We start from the raw sequence: 26,568 nt of genomic DNA, 5'->3' as shown, positions 1-26,568 counted from the left end.
GACACGCATGATCCTTAATGTCCTCTAAGCTTTTTCTTAATTTTGTTTTTTTCGCTGAAGCCAGCTAGGTTATGGTCATACTCGCTAAATTTAGGGGTACAACATATGTGCATCATAATTAGTGAACATTCCCGCTTCTCATATTGAGATGTAGGCATGCACACCACATGCACATTGGCGAAAAATTTTCACAAATTTCTTCAATTGAACACTTGAACCAAAAATTGTTCCATCCTAGTTTTGTAGCATGTCAAAACCTAAAATTTATTCCCCAACCCATAGGCCCCAACATGAAACACAAACCCTAATTTAACTTCTAAGTATTTTATTCATTTTACAAACAACCCGTTTATTCCATAAATCATTGATGAAGGAACTTGGAACTAAACACCCTACCTTACCTTGCCAGCCGAAGCTTCAATCGCCGAAAAAAATGAAACTTTCCGGTCAAAACAGAAAGTATGTTACAAAACCCAGCTCACTCTTCTCACCTCTCTCTTGCATCCCTTTGTTCGAAATCAGAGGTATGAGGTCAACCCAAAACCCAGATTTGAGCTCAACCTAGAAACCCAAAGCTCACAGAGCTCTCTCAACATCTCTCTCTTCTAAAGGAGAAAAGTGATACAATAGGCTTCTGATTTTTAGTATTTATGTGGGTATTTTAGTAATTTTAGTTTTGTGCATGACGTAACATGACCGGTTTGTTTTATTTCTATACTAAAATTAAGAACTTGTCCTATTTTAGGGTATTTCCCTATATATTAAGAGTTTGGATCTTTTAAAGATTCATATATGTTACACATCTCCAATTGAACAAAAAATTAAGTTTTTTGAAGCACAAAATTTACCAAGGCCGGTATTCCACACATCATGTACTCCTGAGTTCGATTCCTAGAGCTGGTAAATCATACGATGATGGCCAAAAAGAGGCTGAAATGCCTCTTGTCATTCTTCTCGACCCCTGAAAAGGTAGATTACCGTAGCAAAGCCACCAACTGATCTCTTTTTTAAATTTTAAAAATAATAATAATCGTAAAAAAAATAAACGAAGTCTCATGCCAATAAACGATTTAGTATATAATTGATAGAAAAATCATTGCACAACATATCATACAGTTTTGTTGCCTCTCAAGCAAATCCATGATCCAATTCCCATGCATAAGTTCCTTTCGATAAATTCAAGTATGAATTCAGAGAGAAGAAAACCTGTACAACAGTAAGAATCAGATCACATTTCCTTTCAGCATTTCAATTCTGCTCTCTGTTTCTTTCTATAAACAACTGTTATATAAATTCGTTCTCTTCTTTACAGTTTAACTTCATAAAGCTAACCCTGCCGAATGTCAAGATGCAGTCCTGCGATGTTTACAATGTCTTGATGAATGCGCTCTTCACAATCCTTCTGTCCAACTGAGATTGCGAAAGAAGAACCAACACCGAAATCTGTATAAAATAACAATACCGAGTCCATAAGAACCCTTGAGAAAATAAAAACGACAGACATCGCCCCCGTATTTGGAGGCTTTCAAATTTATGGTCCTGGTGCAAGAAAGGTGTAGGACTTATGTAGGTATGCTAAATGCAGATTAGTTTGTTTCGCTGATTTAACAATGCATGCAATATTACACGAGAAAAAGATGCCCTCACCTCCCAAACATCTTAGTGTGAGCTCACATCTTGCTGGATTTTGCCCAGAAGAACCCTTTCTTTCTAGTAGAATGATTATCTGATAGCGAAGCACTTTTGGAGCCAAATGAGAAGTGCCGTCTCAAAAATGGCTTTCCCAAGGTGCTTCTCATGCTGGAACTGGATCCAAACTTGGGAACCTTTCCTTGATTTTCAGTGCTTTTCAAGCGATTAAACACAGCAGAATCGCCATCAAGATCTAACACCTGGTTCCTCGATTTCTTGTTTCTAGACTTCAAATCCATTTCAGCTTTCAATGCTTTTTCAGACAACTTGTGGATCTGTTTCTCCCCAAAAGTACACACTGGACAAGCTGGGTCATACTTGTTAATTTCAGGTGTCAGATTCTCCAAACACTCAGCATGGTAAACATGTCCACAAACTAGCACTGAAACCACAGAAAGCTCATTGGTTGAAATAATCTTTTGGCTGCTCCATGAACATTTCTCAGCCAAAAGCTTTGAGCAAACTCCACACGTCTGCAAATCAACAGAAGGTGAAGCTGAAACTCTGCTACTGGATCTAGTTAACTTCTCACGATTAAAGCCAAAGGACTCACTATCAAAAGACCTCCTTTCTCTATTAGATGTGGCCATGAGCTCGGAAAATGCATTCATAGACCAACTATCAGAAGACCCACCACGGGAGCCCCTAGCAGATTCATTGCCCCATGAGGGAAGCTTTGCCTTTTCCTCAGAAATTGAGAAGCTGTTTGGTGACTTGATTCCTGGGACTCCGGCATCAGATACTTGCCTTAATAGCTGATGTCCTGGAGAACAGCGGCGCCACCTCACTGGCGTTGAGCCAGCAGGAGGCAGGTGACTCTGGGATGACAAAGGGGATGCGGGCAAAGATGAAGTAGAAGGCTGCGAAACTGATAATTTTGTCGGGGATGGATATGAAACAGTAGGGGACTCTGCTGGTTCTTTTGTCTACACATATAATGAAAAACGAGGGTGTAAAATGTCATATTCATGAGCATATACGAATTAACGGTGCTTAAATCACAACAGAAAGTGCCACCCTGGCGTAAGATCTACCTGTTCAAGAGTTGCATCCATGGAAATATTTCTTGAAATGGATCGATCTGCCATAGAAACATACATATATATCAGATAGAACACATCATGGTAAACAACTAACATAGAAAAGCACAATTAAACTGAAGGGAAATCTTAAGGAGATCATCTATTTAAAAAGATAAGCTACTATACTATTCTATTTTCCTATTAAGCCATTTAGAAAAATGAAAAACATTTAACTCAATGTTAGCATGATCTCTTCATTTTACCATCACAATTGAAAAATTGGGATAAATGTCCCCTTTTAAGCTCTAAAGCTAAATTGCAAGAAACTGAAATAGCCCAGTCCAAAGAGCTTCACAAGATAGGCTTTATGATTCTGTAGGGTCAGTTTTCCCACAAATAACATGAAGATTTTTAAAGCTGTAGCATTTAAGTAATATACTAAATTAAAAGTATGCAATGAACCACAGGATTTGACACCAACACCAGATGCATTATAGACAAGGCTATCACATAAAGATTCTAACTTCACCTACACCAGTTTTAGGCCAGTTACAGTAATCAAAACACCCAACCAAGGAAAAGGAGATCTTCATGACATGGAAACCAAGAAAAAAGACGGAGTAGACACTTTTGATGAGAAATGTCAAGGAGATGTCAATATTGTATTAAGCATGGGAAACACTAAAGGCATAGAAACTGATTACGAAAGATGATTTTATCAATTAACCTACACCTCAGGCCCACGGAAAACATAACAGCGCAACAGAAGCACCTGTAGGCGAAACTCATCCTTCACCCTTTAACTTCAGGGGAAGGAGGTGCCACTAGACCCAAAGGCCATTTACTAGAAAAGTGAAAACACCTAAAGAATGTAAAGTGCAATCGTGAATCTTATCATTGTAAGAAAATCATGTAATCAGAACAGCCCCTCTTTGTTGCATGAGAGCACCCAGAACAATTTTCCAGTGTACCATGTAAAGAGACACGGGAAAAAAATGGGACAAGTGATGTATCCCCAATGTGCAGAGCTTTAACTCAGGAATCAACCATGTCCCTCATCTAACCAATCTAATTGATATATGCTGTATAAACCTTCCATGTTTTGATCATGTAGTTCGCATCCACCTTATCCCTAAGACTTCTATTCACCTATATTCTTCATACCTCTCTCACAAGTTATTCAGCCATCATCTTCTACGACACAGCTTTAATAAATAATAGAACCTGGATTATCTCAAGATGAGGGGAAAAAACCAATGCGTTTCTCAATCCATATTTACATACAAAGGTACGTAAAACTAATAATCCAAATCATCAGTGACTTTCTTTCAAATTACTATTCACCTTCCCATCAGTACATATTTGCAACGCATAGCCATCCAAGTCAACCTCAGTTCAGAGCATGGCCTTTGATGGAATATGAGCTCATATAGGCAAGGTAACTACATCGCATTGTCTTTTGAATTACATGCAACTAAAAACATTATAAAGTTGTATATTGTTCTTCTCAAAAAAATAAAGTTGTATATTGTCTTTTCTTATTCACCCATCTAGATACTTTTATTGGATGCAAAAGTCTTGTCTGCATATTTGTCAAAGTCTCGTATATGCATGTGACACTAAAGCAAATACGGTACATGCAAAACACATGGCCAACTTGCAAGAACAAATACAAGAGTGCAAAATGCAAAATTACAATCTAGCAAGAAATAATCTTGTAAACAAGAAAGAAGGGAGCAAGCTCTTCAATCCAACCCTTCAACAGTATACCCAAACCTTCAGAAGAGAGAAGAAAATTCTTCAAACTTAACACTGCAAAACTATTGGAATGTGAATAAAATGAAAGAGTTTTCATACTAAAAAATACCTGAAGTAGGAGTCCTGACATGCCCGGCAGTTCCCTCAGAAATTGAGGATTTTCGCTCTGTATGTCTTCGAAAATGTTCCAATGGACTTCCCTCCTCAGATACACATGCCGACTCAAATTTAACTTCCGATCCATCATTTCTGCTAACACCATCAGAAAACCAACTTACAGAGGTCTCTTCAGCTGCTACCCCCACTCGGTTATCCCACCGAAAGCTCCATGTTGGTGAGTACCTAATATTACGATGTACAATTTCGCTACTAGCTCTGTTTGTTATAGTCTTGTCTCTAGCAGCAACACAACAAGCAGAACCCATCCTCAAAATACACAAACCTCTAACTTACAATTGTAACCCCTCAATCACAGCTCGCATCCTCAAACTTCAGACTCGACTGACTGTCACAGCAGCCTTGACCCCATAAACAGTTGCTCTTCTGAAATTACAATCAAAGAAACAAACCATCGTCAGTTGTATCGTAACAAAGCAGCACAAAAGGAAGTGAGGGAGTTCAACAAACCCTAATTCTGTTGCACAAAAGCACGAAACATAAACGAACCCAAAACCACAAACCACGAAAAACATCTCAACTGGAAATTAAGACTAAAACCAACCTCCACACAGACACCACAAAAAATGAAAACTAAAGTTTACCCAAATGGAAACGGTTCACGAATCTCACATCCCTTCCTTTTTCCAGGTGGGATAACACAGTGAAACCAAAATATGGCAAAACCCGTACTCGAATCGAATACATAGACGGTAAAATAAACCTCTGGATTTCAGTATACCCTAAAAAATTAGACAAACACAGATTCATATTTCATATTTTTCCAGTCCTTTTGTTCTTTCAACACTGTTGGCACCAACCACCACCAAAACAGAGCTCACCGACACACAAACAAGCACAGTGACAGTGTGTGGGGAATATATATACCTCCAGACATCAATTCAATCTGCTACCCCTAAGGGCTGTCTAAAATCCCAAAGTTCTGGAAAAATCACAAAAAATGCCCTAAGAATTAGTAAGTATTGAGGAGCTACATGAGTCAGAGGATCCGATACCATGCCCAGTATATAGAACTCGTAGTCAAAACTCCAAATATTTCGACCAAAAACATCCAACAATTTAATCCCTAAATTATGAAATTGGAAAACAATTAATAACAATAAAAAAATTAATTTTGATTAAAAAAAAAGCACGCAAAACGCAAGCTCTGCATTATAAGGTACTCACAGAGAGGCGAAGCTGGAGAGAGGAATGAAGACTTCTAGAGAGAGAGAGAACTCTAGAGAGAGAGAGAGAATTCTAGAGAGAGTGAGAGGCGGCGGCCGCTGCTTGTTCGTTGCAGAAGAATGGGGAGAGAGAAAGAGAGAAAGGGCGGAAGAGGTTTTGGTAACGCCGTTGGTTGCTGTTGAGTGCAACGGCGTCGTTTAGAGGCCCAACGGCGTTTGGTGACGCCATTGCGTGGGAAAGGAGCGCTATGTTTATTCCCCGATCGGTTTGTGGAAGTTAAAAATTAAAAAATAATACATTGTTTTTTTTTATGGATTTTAGGGAAACTAAGGCGTGCTTTATAGGGTTGTACTACACTAGCACAGTGGTGAACATCGGCTCCCCTATAAACAAAAAATATAAAAGGTTTAGGATTTGATGTTCCGAATTAGTGAGTTTACTTGATTGTGGCTACGAGTATGATGAATTCCTCATAGGTTTTTTCGGACCTGAAAATAGTGAGTAACCGTAAATTGCCATCAATTATCCTCTTAATATAAAAAGAGAAAAAAAAAAAAAAAAAAAAACAGTGACTGAGCATGCTGAACAGTGTTGTACTTTAGAGTTTATGGAAAGATTTGGGGTGGCGGTTGTCTTATGGAGTACACAGAGTGCGTAGTACGCATTCCGTGCTTTTTACGTTCCAGCAAAGTATCCTGTGAATTAATTTTAACTTGAAAGCAAATCGAAGAAAAAAATAAGCATAAACCAAAGAGTTTAACGCGTCTTCTGTTTTTTTTTATTGGGAAATAATTTTAGCATCACCCTTTTTGAAGGAAGAGATGGAAGAGAAGGAATAGAATCAGAATCAGAAATATCGAACGTAAAAATGAATGATAAAGTCAAAATGTGACATCCCACATCGTCCAGGGGAGTGATCCTTAAATATATATTTCCATCCCTACCTAGCACGAGGCCTTTTGGGAGCTCACTGACTTCGGGTTCCGTAGGAACTCCGAAGTTAAGCGAGAAGAGGGCTAGAGCAATCCCATGATGGGTGACCCACTGGGAAGTTGCTCGTGAGTTCCCAAAAACAAAACCGTGAGGGAATGGTAAGCCCAAAGCGGACAATATCGTGCTACGGTGGTGGAGCGGGCCCGGGAAGTGATCCGTCCCGGGCCGGGATGTGACATAAAACATTTTCAAATGAAATGTCAATATGTTGAACGCAAATTGGAAATTTTAATTTTTTTTTTTTTTTTTAAATTTACAACAACTTTAAAAAAAATTAATTAATTATTAAATTCATTTTATCAATTATTGTTTTTGTTTCAAAACATTTTAATTTAATGTAATAAAATACTAATTTAATTTCACATATCGGATAAAAAATTATTTGTAAGCGCGTTTCACAATAAATAGATTATAAACTTATAGTTAACATAATTAATAACATCTTTTGTATAATGGCTTAACTGTTTTTACAGCTTACACTCTCAAGGTTTTGTGTTCTATTTCTTTCTGTTACACCATGTAAGTTGGGTTCGCAACTTAAGTTATATGGTTTACCACAGCAATTCAGGGATAAAGACTTGAATCATATTTTTTTTCTTTTTGAAATTCGTATTTTTTTTTTCATAAGCGATATTTTGAGAGAGAATTTGACTTTGAAATGACTTGTCTATTGTATAATGTTCTGATTTATCTCAATTTATCCCGCATTAATATGAACATATCGTTGCACTAGAACAATAAAAATCTATAAAATGTAATGATCCCAGTTAGCTAGTCTGCTTGTCTCGTTTCTCTATTATTATTAAAAGAGTTTAAAGTTTTTAACGTGAAATATTCAAAATTGCTGGTAGATGGTTTCTCATTACTAATGTTATCTTTAATTTTATTTGTTGTACAATTTTAACCACCGCAGCCTGCAGCCAGCAACCTTTGTTTTTTTTGGGCCGACATCAATACATATAAATATGAAAAGATATAAGGTAGGATTAACAAGTCCAACAATTAATTAGGTGTTGAGAGTTGGACGGTGCAAGTGATTTGGACACTCACTCAGTTTTATGCGTAAATTCCAGTTATCTGCTCAATAATAATTAAAATTTCATGTTTACTGCTTTGCAGTTGCCTTTTTACCGAAGGCAGATTCTATGCCCTTCCATTTTTCGTGTCCTTTTATTTGTGTGGTTACGGTTCAGTCACGTCAACATTTTATATTACTATTTCTTTTTTTCTTATTATTACTATTTATTTTTGTCTTATTATCTTTATAAAATGTTAATGTGGCTTAATCGTGATCACACAAAACAGGAGGACACGAAAGGGCATAGAAAGTGAGAGGGCAGAGAATCTGCCTCCTTTTAACTCTTGCTTTTGCTTTTGCTTCTATATGTTAGAGATTCTTCTTTACCGAAAATGCCCTTGCTGTTTGCGCTTCAATTAACGTGCTAAAGTTTTTTTTTTTTATTAAATTTTTTATTTTAAACAAATGAAGATGAATATTTCTAAATTTTAATGATATTTCTTTTACTCGTCCATAAAGGAAAGGTTTTAAGTTCTATCCTTTTCGATAATAGTTTTGAATAAATTTTAATTATGCGGCTTAGATCAACTTTATTATTAGTTTAATAATATCGTATGTATTTTAAGAAAAAGAATTAGAAATGTGTTTTTAGGTTGTGGTGAGGTGGCCACTGTAAGGTACAAAAAGGGTGATTTGTCAAAAGAGGAAGTTTGTGTGGTTAAAAGACTTGAGAGTCATGCAATTAAGAAATTAAAACATCCACGTCAAGGCGGGGAAGGGATGATTAATCACCAAATGGGAAGGCTACAAGGAAAATTCATGAGAGCAACCTTTGCCACTTTGGTTACGAATGTAGGTAACCCACGATTTTGACCCTGGGAATTGTATCATATGCTTTTGCAAGGTGTGTGGGTGGGATCATGGCATGAGTAATTAATTGGCTTTAATTATTTATTAATTTGAGGTGGATGAGGCAAATTTATGATTTTCCAAGCTCTTAGAATTATTATTATTATTTTTTTAGTGCTTTTCATAAACTTCTTTTTACTTCACACACTTCTTTCAATTTTTAATTGTCATATCGAATGAATTGAAAAATATTAATGATAGAAAATTAACAAAGGCGTGTGGAAGTGAAAATGGATGTGTGGTGGAAGTGAAAATGAATGTGTGAATAATACCTTTTTTTTTTTTTTGGGTTGATAACATTCAATTCATTAAAGATGTAAAGGTACAAATTGTAATAGATGGACCTAAGAAACAAGGTTTGGGAGAACTTGATTGTAAACTTTCTAACTAAGGAGAGAGTATAAAGCTAAGTTTCACAAACCTTGCAAATTAGGCCCACCAAAATTTTACAAACTCAATTCTTAGGAATTGAAAAGATAAAAGGTAAATAGACTACTGAAAACAATAACAGCAAAAACAGTAGCTCCAAAATTTGAAACAACTGAAAAAACTCTAAGAGTAGCTCCACCGGGAGCTTTTGCTTTGGGGATAGGCCAGTGAACAGGGCTAGAGAGCCCGACTGATTTGGTCTAGCGTGTGGTAGCCCGAGGGACAGGCCTAGCCCGAGGGAAAGGCCTGGCACGAGTTGCCAGCCCGAGGGAAAGGCCTGGCACGAGTTGCCAGCCCGAGAGCCCGAAGTGGGTGTGACGTCAGGGCGACGTCAGCCGCTTTTTTTATTTTTTTCTGTCAGGTGCGTGGCCTTCAAGCGCGCGTGGGCGCGCGTTAGGAGACATAAATTCAGAAATGGGGCCCGCGGCCCACTCAGATTTCTTACCGTTGGGGAGGCCACGTGGCTTCCCCATGTCCGTTGGATTTCAACGCTATATTTTATGGACCGTTGGATTTTCAAAGGTAAAAAAAAATTTAAAAACATCATTTAATTTCAGTCGTTGGATCTGAGATCAACGGTCCACATTATTAGGCTATGGAAATTAAAAAAAAAAAAAGAAAAAACAATTTAAAATTCTGAAATGTTACAGTTATGCCACGTGGCACAGTCTGGAGTGTTGGAAATTCAAATTTTTTTAATCCAACGGTAGAGATTAATTAGGTGAATAAAAATTAAAAAAAAAATGTAAAAAATTATTATAAATCAGAAAAAAAAAATATGAAAAAATTAAAAAAAAAATTGACTTTACTTTTCTATAAATACCTTCTCATTATCTTCTACCTTACATCACAATTTCATATTTTCTCAACTAGTTTCAACCACATTCCTATCTTTCTTTCAAAGTTTCAATCCAATTTTTTTTTTTCCATCACCAATAATTGTCTTTTCGGATTTTATGACAAGTAGGGCAACAAGAACGATTAAAAATCTAATTTGAAATTACAAATAAAATTATTTTGTATTATTTTATAACTTTTCGGATAATGACACGTGGCGCAACTAGAACGATTAAAAATCTTATCTGAAATTACAAATAAAATTATTTTGTATTATTTTATAAATAAAAAAATACTAATATTTTATTACCTATTGCCAGGGTTATTGAAGTACAACGGTGGAGATGCAAAAGACGATTACTATTCATTAAGGGCAATTACTGTTCACCAGGTGGATTGAATAGTGAATAGCCTAGGGGGAGGGCTCCCACGCTAGAGTTGCTCTAATCATCGGCAAATAGAAGCAGCCCACCACCACTTGTCTCTTGACAGCAACTACCGGAGTAGCCACCACGTACGGAACCAAAATGAAAATGGATTCCAAAAGAGTAAGGCGCAACCAAAACAATCCAAAAATAGCAAAGCATATCCAAAGCAAAAACAACATTTTAGAGTGTTGCAACCAATCGAGACATCTACATATGTACTGCCATTAGCCACACATGCAAGAAGAGAACCAAACTGGTACAATAATCGAGAGGTGGGGAGGGCCAAAGGGATGTGTAAAACACCCTTACTAGGAAGCAAGTCGTAGAATGCGTCGCTCAAATTTTTTGGCAGGCCGGTAGAGCAGTGAGTGGTGGGGTAGCAATCTAGATTGCAAATGCGGTCCAAGGCTTTAAGATCTGATTTTTAGTTAGAGTAGAGGAAAAGTGGTGGGGAGGAACATGATTGGAATGGAATTAGATGCATGTCTGTGATGGGAATATGGAGGGACTGATGTTGAGGAAAATGGGAAGACAAGAAGACAATATAAAAGGAAATACGAGTAACATACCTTCAAATCAAGACAATGTTTTGTTCCACGTGGCTTTCTTTGGGAAGATTTTTTATTGGAGGCCAACATCACAAGTGTATAATGAGAATGAGCATCCTCACACTCACAGGCCCACATCACAGGTGTACATTGAGAATGAGGATCTTTTTTTTTTGAAGGATTTCGGTAATCCTCTAATCACATTCATTTATCGTACATCATGATAATTTTCGTCAAATATTATTTATATTCAATTACAAATAAAAAAATTTACAATGATTTCTGATCGCACGAACAGACGTGATTTGAGGATCTCCGGAATCCTCACAAAGAGGATCCTCATTCTACAATGACTAGCCATTTATTATTGTTAGGAAAACTAATGAAAAGTCCAAAAGGACTTTAGTTTTAATAAAAAAAATTGATAAATAAAGGTATAATAAATAGTACTAGGAAAAGGTAAAAATGTGATTTTTCGTTAAAAGTGAACAGTATCGAGAGTGTTTCGCTAAAACTTCCATTATTATTTTGTTTGGATGACATTATATTTTATAGATAGGTTGACGGTGTTTGGTTTGTATTTTGTTTTGTTTTGTCTGTGATAGTTTTTAAGGCAACGTGAATGCGGTTTTTTTTTTTCATTTAATAAAATGATATTTTAACATTAAGTATGAGAAATTTGGATTAACACAATGAACTAGCCATAATACATTAGTCTCAAATTCAACATTTATAAAAGTTAGAACTAAGACTTCCACTTGTAATGATGAGGGAGAATGGAAAATGATAAACACTCACTTACCTCTCACACACCTATGTTCGATCATGGCCGTAGTTTTCATTTGATTTATCCAATCTGATGACATAAAGTAAGGAGAGATGTGTGAGAAGCTAAAATTGGTGTGAAAATATCTCCCTAAAAAATAAAAGGCAATTAGCTAAAATGGTCCACTTTTGATATTTTTGTGGAGTAAAAAATAAGCAGGAAGAATATGGAGACGACACGTGGATTTTTTGGGTAAATAAGACAAAATTACCCTCGAGGCACACCGGAATTCCCACGTGCAAGCAGCAGACAATCACAACTCAATCAAGGTCAAAAGTGATCAAAATAGGTATTTATTCAAAACCTATTTCATCCATCCTCATCAGATTTTCTCCACAAGGTAACTATCAAATATTCATTCAAATTAGGATTAATTACCTAAATTAATAGGTTAATTTCCTAATTAATTAATTAATTAATTAATATTCTAATTAATTTCCTGATTGATTGCAAGATATTATTTTGACATAATATCTTGCAATTACACCCAAAAACCACCATATGTGGCCGGACCCTTTTTCTCCAAATAGGGGCCGGCCACACCCCTATAAATAGCTCCCATTTCTCCCAAAAACCTAATTCCAACTGTCTTGCAAAATTCTCCAAATTTCTCTAAACACTTTTCCCTCAAATTCTAACTTTGTCATCGGAGGTTCTTTGGCTAAAGCCCCCTCTCCATTCATCGCGGGCGCGTGAAGCTTTTGGCCTTGACCTAAGGTGTTAATTGTTTTGCAGGCGCAATTTTGTCCAAGAAGAAGAAGGCAGAAATTTGCATCCACAAATTGGTGTTTTCATTGAGAGCTTGAGTCGCACGCTCGTAGAAGACTCTCACATTCAAGGTTTTTCGTTTTCTTGTTCATTTGTAGATTTTTCGTACGTTCTTACTCTTGGAATTTTAATAAATAAAAATTCTTAGATAAAACGTAAAAGAGAAGTACAATAACAAGAGATTCGGAAATCTCGACGAACGAAAATTCCAACGTTCAAGAAATGGGACCACATCGATCCACGAGGCTAAACGCGACAACAAGTGGAGCGGCACCAACACCATGAGGGCCCATCGTGGTAGCCACCACCGAAGCAACCGTAGCAGCCACCCTTGGCAAGGCCCACGGCGCCAAGGCCTCGGTCTAAGTTGTGCCATTCAAGCCTACACGAGCCCAAGCCCAAGGCGAGCCAGCCCAATCCACCTAAGCCTAATGCCTTGCCGAGCTGAGCCCTAGCTTTGCACCAGCGTGCGCCACATGCAATCTAACCCATTCCCGTGGTGTCCCAATTTCCCAACTCAAATCTCGCGCTTGAAGTTATCCTCACTTCCACTACCCAAGGAGACGTATTCCATCCAAGCTATTCCAACCCAAATGGAGAATAACACTTGTCTCGAGAAGTCATAGAGTTGATGAGCGGCTTCGTACAATAAACGACCTTGGTGAATCAACTCTTGCAGCGCATCAAGATGCAACGTACCCCAGACGATGTGTCATAAAGTAGGATAATGGCAAACGAAGAACCTCTCTAGTAGCGTCTCGGCAAGCAGCCACTCGATTAGCTATGAACCGAGCATTCCAACTGTGTACACTCTCGACTGGGCCCCCAAGATAGCGTATACTCCCGTCTTAGCATGCAGATGAGTTTGCAGACGAGCATATATTCATGGTTGGGGCCACATTTTGATAATCAACATGAGCAGCCTTCCAAGTAAAATGTTTATTCGTGGTTAGGCTTGCAAGAAGGATCATTCACTTCACATTGGAGTAGGCAGCACGACAAATGGAGAGAAACAGTCACTTAATTCGGCTCAAGTTCAACCAGTAGCTTACAAGAAATTCGCTCGTCTGCTAGAAATGTACCACATGCATTGCAGCCGAGGCATAAACAAGCTGAACACATGAAAGAGCAGCCGAGACTAGCAGGTCACGACCAGGAGCAGCCGAGAGCTCCGCTACCCCCAACAAAGGCAAATTCAAGAAGAAGTAGAAAGGTTATTAAATGAGCAATTGCCCGATTTCTAACCCAATAAGGTCACTGATGAGGCACTACGACAAGACATGACCAACATAAGCAAGTCACCCTTCATAGGCGAGATCGAGCAGGTAGAGCCTCCACGCAAATTTAGCATGTCACATTTCATATCCTTCAAAGGGGATGAAGACTCGAAGAAACACCTAAACCACTACCGAAGCACAATGATCCTCTATCGAAACAACGACGCTCTCATGTGCAAGATATTTGGCACCACTCTACAAGGCGAGGCGCAAGATTGGTTCCACACCCTATCGCCATAATCTATCCGGAGTTTCAACGAACTTTCTTTGGTTTTCACCAAAGAATATTCATCTTATCGGTCGATCAAGAAGAAGTCAAATCACTTGTTCAACGTCAAGAAAAACCCAAAGGAATTGTTTCGTAACTATATGAAGAAGTTCAAAGCAGAGAAGGAAAAGATAGTTTGATGCAACCACTCGATAGCTAGTACAGCCTTCCAAAAAGAACTCTTAGCAGACCACCCGTTATTCGGAAAATTGATCATGAAAGAAGATCTAACTTTGACAGACTCTTTCGGTCTGGCAAAGAAGTATGCATTTTGGGATGAAGCTTGTCGATGCACATTTAAGGCAAATCTAAGCGATCTTGAATATGAAATCCTCCACTACTCTGAAGGAGATTCAAGGTATGACTAGATGAGTAGCCACATCTGAAGTAGCAAGAAACTCTACCATCATACGAGAAGAGCTGAGGGCCCAACTACCTGTATTCCACATTTCAAAAGCTCTCCTAGATACGGAAACCATCTATTAGAAATTCAAAAGCTAACTTTGGCGACAGTTGTTACAACCCGAAAGCTCAAGTTATACCTTTAGACGTACACAATCATCTTCATGACGCATTATTCCGCCCAATCTAGATCTGCGATGATAAAGGCACAGACACTGGAGGTGTAAAGTTTTTTGACGAATGCAACAACTCAGCCCAAAAGCCACGTCATGGGCAGACGAACACTAGAATAACACTCAAAAGCAAGTTTTGTCCTCATTACTCCAGAAGATTCCGCATAGGAGCAACATGTACCGACAGTTGAGCACTACTTCTTGCTGCGCGTTACACACCCCTAGCCGACCCTTGCTCTATAATTTAGATCTAGAGCGGCTCAATACTAGTAGTTGAGTATTTCCTGCTAAGTTTAACATGGCCCTAGCTCCACGGCTCCATACCCTGCCTCCACGCCTAGCCTAGGCGACGCAATAGAGTGACCCAACCAACCGAGTAGACCCTAGCCACGCTTGCTTCACCTGATGAAGATTTCTGGCTTTTGCACGTCGGCGACGCATCCAACTACAAAGGCTCAGAAGCAAGTGTGGCTTTTGTCACCCCAAACAGTTCGATGCTTGAGCAGACAATCACTCTAGGCTTCAAATCATCTAACAACGAAGCATAGTATGAAGCCCCACTAGCAGGCCTTCGAATGGCAAAAGACTTGGCAGTGAAAAAGCTTGCAATTCATTCTGATTCCCAGCTAATCACCAACTAGACTACTAGGGAGTACACAGCAAAACATCCAGGGATAACGCAATACTTAGAAAAAGTACGTAAGCAACTTAAGGCATTTCTGACTTACATCCTCATTTAAGTTCCGTGGGCAGACAACGCCTATACAGATGCATTAGCCGGCTTAAGCTCCGCTCTTGACCACCGACTTAAACGTTCTATCCCAGTGAAATATCTAGATAAGCCAAGCATAGAGGCGGAGTCGGCATCCGAAGTGTCATAGGTTAATACAACCAAACTGGTAAAGTTCTATTATAAACTACCTGGTCAATGACACACTCCCCACAGAAAGTTTAGAGTCAAGAAAGCTCAAAATAAAGACAGAACACTACTACATGTGGAATGATATTCTTACCCGAAGATCCTACACTGAACCACATCTTCATTGCCTAGCGCTTCTCGAAGACCTAAAGGTTCTAAACTCAATCCACGAAGGTGTTTGTGGAAATCACTCTGGAGGCCGATCTTTAGTGTAGAGGGATCTTAACGCAGGCTACTACTAGCCTAGCATGCATCAAGACGCTAAGAAGTTAGTGCAAAAGTTTGATTGCTGCCAACGCTATAGGCCGGTACTAGCATTGCCTACCAGCAAGCTACACCCCCAGATGAGTCATTGGCCATTCATGCAGTGGGCAATTTACTTGGTAGGGCTAATGTCACCCGCTACTGGGGGCAGAGGCATGATGATCATGGCAATAATTACTTCACCAAATGGGTAGAAGTAGAGCCCATGACAACTACGACTCAGGCGGACGTAGAACGCTTCATATAGAGGAACATTATTTGTCGATTTGGCATCCCCATTCCATCGTCACCGATAACGGCCCATAATTGATGCGAGAATTATACGCACACAAATTAAACCCTCTTTTTGTCAAATTGTAGTAAGTATGTAAGTAGGGATCGTTCTGGACCGGAGATTAGGAGGGATTGTTAATCACTTGGATTTGACTCAAAAACGTAAAAACACAATATAAAACACCATACTAGACTCAAAGAATGCAAAACTAAACTTTAAAACACTAAGACAAACCAAAAGACTCAAAACAAGTTCAAAAGACTCAAAACTGCCTAAAAACACTAACTAGGCAGTTTCTGACCTTAAACCCAATTTTGGACGAAATTAAGTTGTAACTTGATTCAAAACACTTTAAAACATAAACTAAACAGATTCTAAGCACTAAAGAACAAGAAAGTAAAGGGGGGTTAAGGTTTTGACGAAACTAAATTAAATGGACAGATTGCAATTAAAACAGAATGTAAATATGAAATTGATGAAATGGAATGAATGGATGCTAGCCAAGGGGTTCATCTCCACACATGTTACACTTGCATAATAAAATGATTTCCAATTGCCTTTCAGTAAACCATGAATTCTCAACACTCCAAGTTAACCGTGATGCACTAATTAACCTTCAAATCTTCCTAACGTTATTGAATTGGATGAACGCATACGACAACCCAAAACATTCCCCACAAGTCCCCTACATGATTGCATAATAGAGATACAAGCAAGAATGATTACGCTCTATGAAAATTATAAGTGTTGACGAGGCATTCGTTACTATAGAATACGCATGAAACTTATGCCAAGAATTCGTTTAACGCGATTGTTTATAAGCAACCTCCACTACTTGTAAATATAAGTTCGTAACTATTAGGTGAAACTCACTTATATTCTAGCGTCGTATTCATGCATGAAAATTAAGCGTGCACTTTCAATAAACATACATAAATAAGTTATCAATCAAACAGTTAAACAAATTGAATCCACAACTTATGAAACGCAATTAGAAGTAATCAAATCAAAATGCAAGCATAAACATATATTTCGAATCCCCCTCTAGCCAAGGGGGGGTTTAGTTCCTCATACGTACAAAACAAAGAGAATTGAAATTAAACATTGAATTCAAAGGAAAAGAAACACCTAAACATTCTAACAACTCAAACTTGAATTGTATGAACGTTTAGGCCCGCTTCTCTTCCTCTTTGTTGTAGCACAAGGTCTAAGGTGAGTTTTGGGGATTATGGATGATGTAGAATGATAGGTTTTGTGTATGAATGGATGGGGAGTGGTTGGAATGGCTGAATGGATTGATGGGGAAGGCACGGCACAAGGGGGATGTTTTTTATGGTGTTTGGATTAGTAGGGAGCCACGGCCAAGGGGATGTTGTTGGTGTGAATGGATGATTTTCTGAAATGGAAGAATGAATGAATGTTGTGTGAAGTGTGTATGGTTTTTATAGGGAGATGAATGGATGGGAGAGGGAACATGACAGCTAGGTTAAGTGAATGCATGTGCAAAACAGCTAGGTTAAGTGAATGCATGTGCAAAGCTGGAAATGGGATGGGAACTCACGGCATTGGCAGATTTTGATGTGTGAATGGGAATTTGAATGTTTAAGAGTGCATGTGGGTGAATGTGTGGCTGCATGGTTGAATGATTAAAGTGCATGTGGGTGGAAATTCATATGGAATGGCTGATTGTTTATGATGATGTGCACGGCAAGGTTGGAGAAATGATTATGGATGCATGTGTTGAATGATTTCTTGGTGAGGGATGTGGAGTGGCTGGAATGATGAAAGAATAAAGGGTGCATGTGGGTTGGAAATGTGGCTGCAATGATGAGAGATTATGCACGGCAAAGGGTGAATATGAATGCATATGGCTGATTTAAAGAATAGGAATGCATGTGATTAAAGAGTGGGAGATGGAATGGGATGCACGGCAATGTTGTTGTTGGTGTGTTATGCATGGCATGGTTGGGATTGTGGTGCAATGATGGAGGAATAAGTGCATGTGGCTGAGATGGTTTGATGAATGAATGTGTTTAAATGGTTTGAAACAGGAAACAAAGCCCTTCCTTGCATGGCAAGGAAGGGAGACACAAGGAAACACACGACATTGTCCTAAGGTTGCAAGGAATGTTGTTTTTGTGTTCTAAAATGCGTAGGAGTCTTCAATGATGCTCAAACATGAGGTCTTTTAGGATTTAACTTTCCTACTTCAAGTCTTCAATTTCGTCCATCCTCTTGGCTCCAAGCATATGATATCCATTCCAATCTCTAATTTGCTCCAAAAGGCTCCAAAAGGCATCCTTTTGCATACTTTGCCCTTAGAACCTGAAAACACATAAAAGAAGCATAAAGGACTAAAATAACTAAAGAAACATAACGTAAATGCACGAGAACAAGCCATTTAAGTCGCATGAACATGCTCCTATCAAATTCCCCCACACTTAGCTTTTGCTAGTCCTCGAGCAAAACAAAACAAAAGAAACCAAAAACAAAACAAAACGAACAAAACAAAACCTACACCTTCCAAGAATCGTCTCAGGGATTTCCAATGCACATGACATGTTAAAAATCATTATTCCCCCAGATTTTAGCCATCTTTACACTTAAGTACATTCTTACTCATAGTCATCACATACTAGTTCACAATTAAGCATTTAAAACCATGATTTGAATGTAGTAACATGCCTTAGAGAATTTGCTCAATCCCTTACAAGATATGCACTCAATTTTCTCTCAGATTTTCTAACTACTCACCCTAATCTAGTTACATGTGAGAAGATTGATGTAAACATGAAAACGAACACTCACATATATGTATCATAAAGAGAGCAATTTCTGGAGTTAATAAGGATGTTTAGGTATGATCTCATGAATGGAATGCTACTACTTAGAAGCGAGAACCAGTGACACCATAAGCTCATACCAAGTTCAAACTCCACAAATTGAAACACATAACACTCAAGATTGAAGTCACGGGTTGTAATGGGGCTTGGGGTGTGTGGCTAACAAAGAAGGGATATGGAAAACAAAGGTTCTTAAAGAAATAGCGAGCAAAGCATTTGAATCATCTTAGAATTCACTTTTGAATGAAAACTCAACTTTTGAACACAAAGGGAGAACAAGCTCTTTTTTTTTTCTTTCTTTCTTTCTTTTCTTATATGTTTTTCTTTTTCATATGTTTTTCACAATTTTTTTTTCTTTTCTTTTGAATCTCAAAACATATAAACTTAAGAACAAACTTTCCCTCCCCCACACTCATTTTCTTGCATAATGTAACTCAAAAGGAATTCATTTAAGTCATGCTCACTATCTTTTAAGAACAAGGGTGTGTATTGTCCTAACTAGGCTAGCTGAGGATAATGTGGGTTAACAAAGAATAAAGGCTAAACAAAGCTCAACGGGGGTAAAACTTACAACATATACGAAATATGGGAAGTGAGGCTATTTGGCTATGGTGGCAACTACACAACTTCATCTTGATATATGTTATGCAATTCAATGTCATGCTTTGAATGAAACGGATATAAGTTCTAGCATTTAGTTCTATCATGATACAATTGCATTCTAAGTAGCAACCAAGCAAGGAATAATGAGATCATGCAACAACTTTAGAAAACAAAGAATCACAGATTATAACTCTCCAAAGAAGGTAATGGCTCAAGTCTCACAGGGTTGTAGCGTTTGTTTGAGTTCCTTCCTTCAAGCATGTTACAAAAACGAATTTTTCTTTTATGATTGCATGTGAAGTCATACATTATAACCATAACCAAGCGTATACCAAGAGTAAATCAAACTTTTCTCTATGTTTATAACTCTTTTTAACAGTCATGCAATTACAAACCAAATCCTTATCATTGTGTTGGAAGGTACCCTAAGACACAAACACACAAAAACGACTCAAAACACTCTTTTTAGGCTTTTCAAAACATGTTTTTCAAATTTTTATGTGATTTTCGGAGTTATAAAAACAAAACATACTAAAACACTCTAACACAACTTAAAAACACCTTAAAACAGCAAGGAACAACATTTGAAGTTATGGGTGATAAAATCCCACGAATTTGCATCAAATATACTTAGTTACCCCCCACACTTAAATCAAACATTGTCCTCAATGTTTTAAGCATAGATTCACACAAAGCATAAGTAAATACACAAAAAACACTTAAACATACTAAACATGGCAGAATGTAACTAACAAAGAGAAGAGTTTAGAGACGCAAATCTGGAATTGGAGTGCTTTCTCGGTCTTCCTTTGTTGAATGCATGGGTTGATCTTGGTGATTCCACAGGCTTGAACTGGTTTTCTCCCATCGTTGATTTTCCTTTGTGCTACTCTTGAACTGGGCAGCAGGATTCTTTTGGTCTCCCCCGAAGGTCTGAGCTTACTCCTTTTTTCTGTTTCTTTGTTCAATCTCTCCAATTCGTATTGAAGAGGGTTAGAGGATAGCTCAGCATATGCAGTTGTTGCTTGTCTCCATATGCTTCAATGTATCATTTTCACTTGCCTTACTTGCTCCCCTTTGCAGAAGTGGTCCCTTCTCTGGAAGTGTATCAACCGTTGAAGATGACTACTCGAGAGCAACGCTAGGTAAGCAATCAGGAATAGATTCCAGGCAGTCGGCTCCAGATCGGAAGACTGACTCCAAGTGCCGGCTGATTGCTTCTTTCACTTTGCCATGCGAGTAAGAACAAGGACAAAGAAAAAGACAGGGAAAGAGCATGATATGAGATACTTTTGCTTTTGACCTTGATGATATGAGATACCTTTGCTTTTGAAGAAGCGGTAAATGAATCAGCACATGTATTTGTTGTGCTTGTCTCCACATGCTTCAATCGACCGTTTCCTCCTGGGTCATCTGTACTCCTGGCATCTGGTATCATCTTTGGGGAAGAAGAAAAAATTGAGTATTTTGAAAGGCTTTGCTGGGAGTGTGCCCTCAGAGGTGAGGAAGAGTTGGGCATTTTCTTCAGGTCTGCCTTGCCATAAAAGATGAAGGTCGACATATATAGGGATTTCCCAATAGCAAGTGGTGGTACTGTTCTTTTACCCTTGTCGACAAACGTTTTGATCCCGCCAATCCGGCTTTTTGAAATAGTAACGACTCTTCGATCTTTGAATACGCCTCTTTGATTTCTGAGCAGGCGCCTCTTCGATTTCTGAATGACGCCTCTTCGATTTCTGAACGACACGTAGTAGTGCGGATGTGGCTCTGTCAGAGATCTTTTGACAAAGTTGCACGCGTTTTCTGAAAAGCAGAGAAAGCGTCGCCGAACTTTGCGCTTGTCGGCAAAAGTGTGTAATTGCGATGATGACCTCCACGTGTTTTTCAACTTTGTCAGAGATCTTTTGACAAAGTTGAACGCGTTTTCTAAAAAGCCGAGAGATCGTCGCCGAACTTTACGCAGGAAAATCCGGCTCTTTGAATCGGTGGTCGTGGCGCCTTGGCTTTTTATAGAGGTATCGATCACCACCAACATACACACTCTGAAGATTGCCCATTCTTGAAAATTGACTCCGGCCCTTTAAGATTTAACTCCATCCACCCATTCTCTTTGAACACCTTTGAAAAAAATGACTAACTCATCGAACCTTTGCTTAGACTTGAGTCTCAGCAGCGATCCGGTTGCGCCTCGTCAAGGTAATGTATAGTGCCCTTCTTTCTTATCTTCTAACGGTCCTCTTACAGGTGAAGACTCCATGATGACGGATGCAACAACAGCTACGATAGTAGCTAGGAACCTCCTCACTCCTAAGGATAGTAGGCTGCTTTCAGGACGGTCCGATGAGTTGGCCGTTCAAGAGTCCCTCGCTCTCAGTGTTCAGTGTGCAGGCTCTGTGTCCAACATGGGCCAACGCCTACTTGCTCGCTCCCGTCAGGTTGAATCGTTGATGGCAGAGGTGGAAAGTCTCAAGCAAGAGATCAAACAGCTTAAGCACGAGAATAGAAGTTTGCACGTGCTTGCCAACAATTATTCGACGGGCATGAAGAGGAAGCTTGATGAGCTGCAAGAATCTGAAGGTCGGATTCAGAGTGACCGTCAAAGGCTTGCTGCTTATCTCCAGATGCACCTTTTTCCTGGGTCATCCAACGTTCCACCAAGTATTGTGGCCTCGAATGATCTAGCTCCGATGCCTCCCGCTTCGATGCCTCCCGCTCCGATGCCTCCCGCTCCGAGAGTTTTGCCAAGTAGTGGGGCTTCAAGCAAACAACCTTTGTGAAAGTTACATTCTTTTTTTTTTTTTTTTTTTTTCATCAAACGGCATGGAATTGATCTCTGAATGGAAGGTGATACTTGAAATGATCCGGTAATGGTTTAAATTCAAGATTGGATGCCTGAATCATTAACAACATGTTAGTATAAAAGAAAATTGAAATTGGAGGAGGTGGCTTACTTATGTGATCCAATAAGAACTCAAGAATAAACACCCCTTCTTTGAACGTTTCAGGGACTTTGCACTTGGTCAGATTTGATGTGAGGATTGGTCCTTGTCTTGTGTCATAAAATTCAACTTCTTTGGGGTTGTTTATCTCAAGAACGTCCTCTTTGATGAATTCATGAAATTCCCTACTTTTCACTTTTGGAAGGGCTTCCAAGGTGTCTTTTTCACTTTCTTCTTCCTTGGAATTCATGAACCTGCAAGGAATAGGGATATTAGGTGGAACGGGGTTAGAACTAATTAAATTTGGAACAACCTTACTTGATTTAGATGGCGTAGGAGCAATAGGTGCCTCCGGTAAAGGTGTTTTCACCCTTGCCGTGGGTTGGGTGTATTCCTCTTCCTTGTGATTTGATTTTGATGGTTGAGGGTCCGTTCCAACCTCCTTGTCACTTCTCAACATGATTTCCTTGGCAGTTTCAAATTCTCCCTTCGGATTTGCAATGGTTGAACTAGGGAGTTCGCCTTGGTCTCGAAACTGTCCTACGAACTCCGCGATCTGCCCAATTTGCTTTTCCAAGTGGTCCAACCTTTTGTCTTGTTTTTCCCTCTCTTTGTTTTGAGTTTGGATTCCCTGCGTCAAAGTAGTAAGTAATTGAAAAATCTTATCATTATCACTTGAATTACCTACATTGCTTTGGGCAGGTTGTGGTGGCTGCACAGGCGTTGAATAGAATTCCTCATATGGTGCCCAATATCCTTCTTCTTGAACATGTTGAGGTTCCCACCACATAGAGTTTGAATGATCACTCCAATCTGAATTGTAAGTATTGGAAAACACGTTATTCCTTGATTGAAGATCAAATGTACCAACGCTTTGCATTTGGGACCTTTCCATGAGCTGTGACAAAAGAGAAGCATTATCAAGTGCCATGTTGTGCTTCTCTAGTACCTAAAATCAACAAACAAAACACAAATAAAAAACTAAAACTAAAATACATAACAGAAGCGAACAATCCAAGAGATTAGCAAATTTGCTAATCCCCGGCAACGGCGCCAAAAATTTGATGCGAGAATTATACGCACACAAATTAAACCCTCTTTTTGTCAAATTGTAGTAAGTATGTAAGTAGGGATCGTTCTGGACCGGGGATTAGGAGGGATTGTTAATCACTTGGATTTGACTCAAAACGTAAAACCACAATATAAAACACTATACTAGACTCAAAGAATGCAAAACTAAACTTTAAAACACTAAGACAAACCAAAAGACTCAAAACTGCCTAAAAACACTAACTAGGCAGTTTCTGACCTTAAACCCAATTTTGGACGAAATTAAGTTGTAACTTGATTCAAAACACTTTAAAACATAAACTAAACAGATTCTAAGCACTAAAGAACAAGCAAGTAAAGGGGGGTTAAGGTTTTGACGAAACTAAATTAAATGGACAGATTGCAATTAAAACAGAATGTAAATATGAAATTGATGAAATGGAATGAATGGATGCTAGCCAAGGGGTTCATCTCCACACATGTTACACTTGCATAATAAAATGATTTCCAATTGACTTTCAATAAACCATGAATTCTCAACACCCCAAGTTAACCGTGATGCACTAATTAACCTTCAAATCTTCCTAACGTTATTGAATTGGATGATTGCATACGACAACCCAAAACATTCCCCACAAGTCCCCTACATGATTGCATAATAGAGATATAAGCAAGAATCATTACGCTCTATGAAAATTATAAGTGTTGACGAGACATTCGTTACTATGGAATACGCATGAAACTTATGCCAAGAATTCGTTTAACGCGATTGTTTATAAGCAACCTCCACTACTTGTAAATATAAGTTCGTAACTATTAGGTGAAACTCACTTATATTCTAGCGTCGTATTCATGCATGAAAATTAAGCGTGCACTTTCAATAAACATACATAAATAAGTTATCAATCAAACAGTTAAACAAATTGAATCCACAACTTATGAAACGCAATTAGAAGTAATCAAATCAAAATGCAAGCATAAACATATATTTCGAATCCCCCCTAGCCAAGGGGGGGTTTAGTTCCTCATACGTACAAAACAAAGAGAATTGAAATTAAACATTAAATTCAAAGGAAAAGAAACACCTAAACATTCCAACAACTCAAACTTGAATTGTATGAACGTTTAGGCCCGCTTCTCTTCCTCTTTGTTGTAGCACAAGGTCTAAGGTGAGTTTTGGGGATTATGGATGATGTAGAATGATAGGTTTTGTGTATGAATGGATGGGGAGTGGTTGGAATGGTTGAATGGATTGATGGGGAAGGCACGGCACAAGAGGGATGTTTTTTATGGTGTTTGGATTAGTAGGGAACCACGGCCAAGGGGATGTTGTTGGTGTGAATGGATGATTTTCTGAAATGGAAGAATGAATGAATGTTGTGTGAAGTGTGTATGGTTTTTATAGGGAGATGAATGGATGGGAGAGGGAACATGACAGCTAGGTTAAGTGAATGCATGTGCAAAACAGCTAGGTTAAGTGAATGCATATGCAAAGCTGGAAATGGGATGGGAACTCACGGCATTGGCAGATTTTGATGTGTGAATGGGAATTTGAATGTTTAAGAGTGCATGTGGGTGAATGTGTGGCTGCATGGTTGAATGATTAAAGTGCATGTGGGTGGAAATGCATGTGGAATGGCTAATTGTTTATGATGATGTGCACGGCAAGGTTGGAGAAATGATTATGGATGCCTGTGTTGAATGATTTCTTGGTGAGGGATGTGGAGTGGCTGGAATGATGAAAGAATAAAGGGTGCATGTGGGTTGGAAATGTGGCTGCAATGATGAGAGATTATGCACGGCAAAGGGTGAATATGAATGCATGTGGCTGATTTAAAGAATAGGAATGCATGTGATTAAAGAGTGGGAGATGGAATGGGATGCACGGCAATGTTGTTGTTGGTGTGTTATGCATGGCATGGTTGGGATTGTGGTGCAATGATGGAGGAATAAGTGCATGTGGCTGAGATGGTTTGATGAATGAATGTGTTTAAATGGTTTAAAACAGGAAACAAAGCCCTTCCTTGCATGGCAAGGAAGGGAGACACAAGGAAACACACGACATTGTCCTAAGGTTGCAAGGAATGTTGTTTTTGTGTTCTAAAATGCGTAGGAGTCTTCAATGATGCTCAAACATGAGGTCTTTTAGGATTTAACTTTCCTACTTCAAGTCTTCAATTTCGTCCATCCTCTTGGCTCCAAGCATATGATATCCATTCCAATCTCTAATTTGCTCCAAAAGGCTCCAAAAGGCATCCTTTTGCATACTTTGCCCTTAGAACCTGAAAACACACAAAAGAAGCATAAAGGACTAAAATAACTAAAGAAACATAACGTAAATGCACGAGAACAAGCCATTTAAGTCGCATGAACATGCTCCTATCAATAATTCATGGGCAAAGATTTGGCGAAGTTCTTCCGAAAGTATAGCATCAAGTAGCACATGTCCACGTCGAGATATCCTCAAGGCAATGGACAGGCCGAAGCATCCAACAACACGTGAAGGGAAAGTGGCCAGATGAACTCCCTGACATATCGCACGACCAAACGACGAGCAACCAGTGAGATTCATTTCTTTTTGGCATTTGGTTCAGAAGCAATCATTCTTCCCAAATGTCATCGTGCCAAGTATCAGCACTTTACTGCCAAACATTGAGTAGAACAGTAAGAAAATGGCCACAAGTTTAGATTTGGCAGAGGATAAATGCGAGCAGACCATCACTTGTATCATAGCCTACTAGCAGTAACTCATCTCTAACTACAACAAAAGGGCCAAAATTCGGCAGTTCCAACCCGGACATCTAGTCCTAAGAAAAGCCTTTATCACTGCCCGCAGAGAAGGCTCCAAAAAGATGGATCCCATCTGGGAAGGTCCGTACAAGATTAGCAAAGTAGGCGGCAAAGGTAGTTACACCTTCGCAACCATGAATGACAAAGAGATCGAAAAGCAGTGGAAAACCTACAATCTGATGAAGTACTATATG

General features: G+C 38.8%; 1 protein-coding gene across 2 annotated transcripts; it reads right to left on the bottom strand.

Moving 5' to 3' along the window:
• Window positions 1-1,053: 1,053 nt before the first annotated feature.
• Window positions 1,054-6,128, bottom strand: LOC137725850 (uncharacterized). 2 transcript variants are annotated; one of them, XM_068464659.2, is made up of 5 exons: window positions 5,817-6,128; window positions 4,582-5,015; window positions 2,727-2,773; window positions 1,648-2,618; window positions 1,054-1,443 (listed from the first exon to the last, which is right to left on the bottom strand). In XM_068464659.2, exons 2-4 carry the CDS (start codon window positions 4,895-4,897, stop codon window positions 1,671-1,673), a joined length of 1,311 nt encoding a protein of 436 aa, XP_068320760.2. In that variant the 5' UTR covers window positions 4,898-5,015; window positions 5,817-6,128; the 3' UTR covers window positions 1,054-1,443; window positions 1,648-1,670. The 2 variants fall into 2 exon arrangements, with proteins under 2 accessions (XP_068320760.2, XP_068320761.2); XM_068464660.2 differs by having other exon boundaries at window positions 4,582-5,012; window positions 5,817-6,094.
• Window positions 6,129-26,568: the final 20,440 nt, after the last annotated feature.

The sequence above is a fragment of the Pyrus communis genome, chromosome 5 (assembly GCF_041283825.1).
Source record: "Pyrus communis isolate YQ-2024b chromosome 5, ASM4128382v1, whole genome shotgun sequence".
NCBI lineage: Eukaryota > Viridiplantae > Streptophyta > Magnoliopsida > Rosales > Rosaceae > Pyrus > Pyrus communis.
Note: the sequence above shows the minus strand (reverse complement) of the source record. Positions and strands in the feature narration are given on the sequence as shown.

Coding starts and splice junctions, on each gene's coding strand:
- LOC137725850 (XM_068464659.2), bottom strand. CDS start 4,897: ATGGGTTCTGCTTGTTGTGTTGCTGCTAGAGACAAGACTATAACAAAC. Junction 2,774..4,581: donor TGTCAGGACTCCTACTTCAG/GTATTTTTTAGT, acceptor TTTCTATGGCAG/ATCGATCCATTTCAAGAAAT. Junction 2,619..2,726: donor TGGATGCAACTCTTGAACAG/GTAGATCTTACG, acceptor TTATATGTGTAG/ACAAAAGAACCAGCAGAGTC.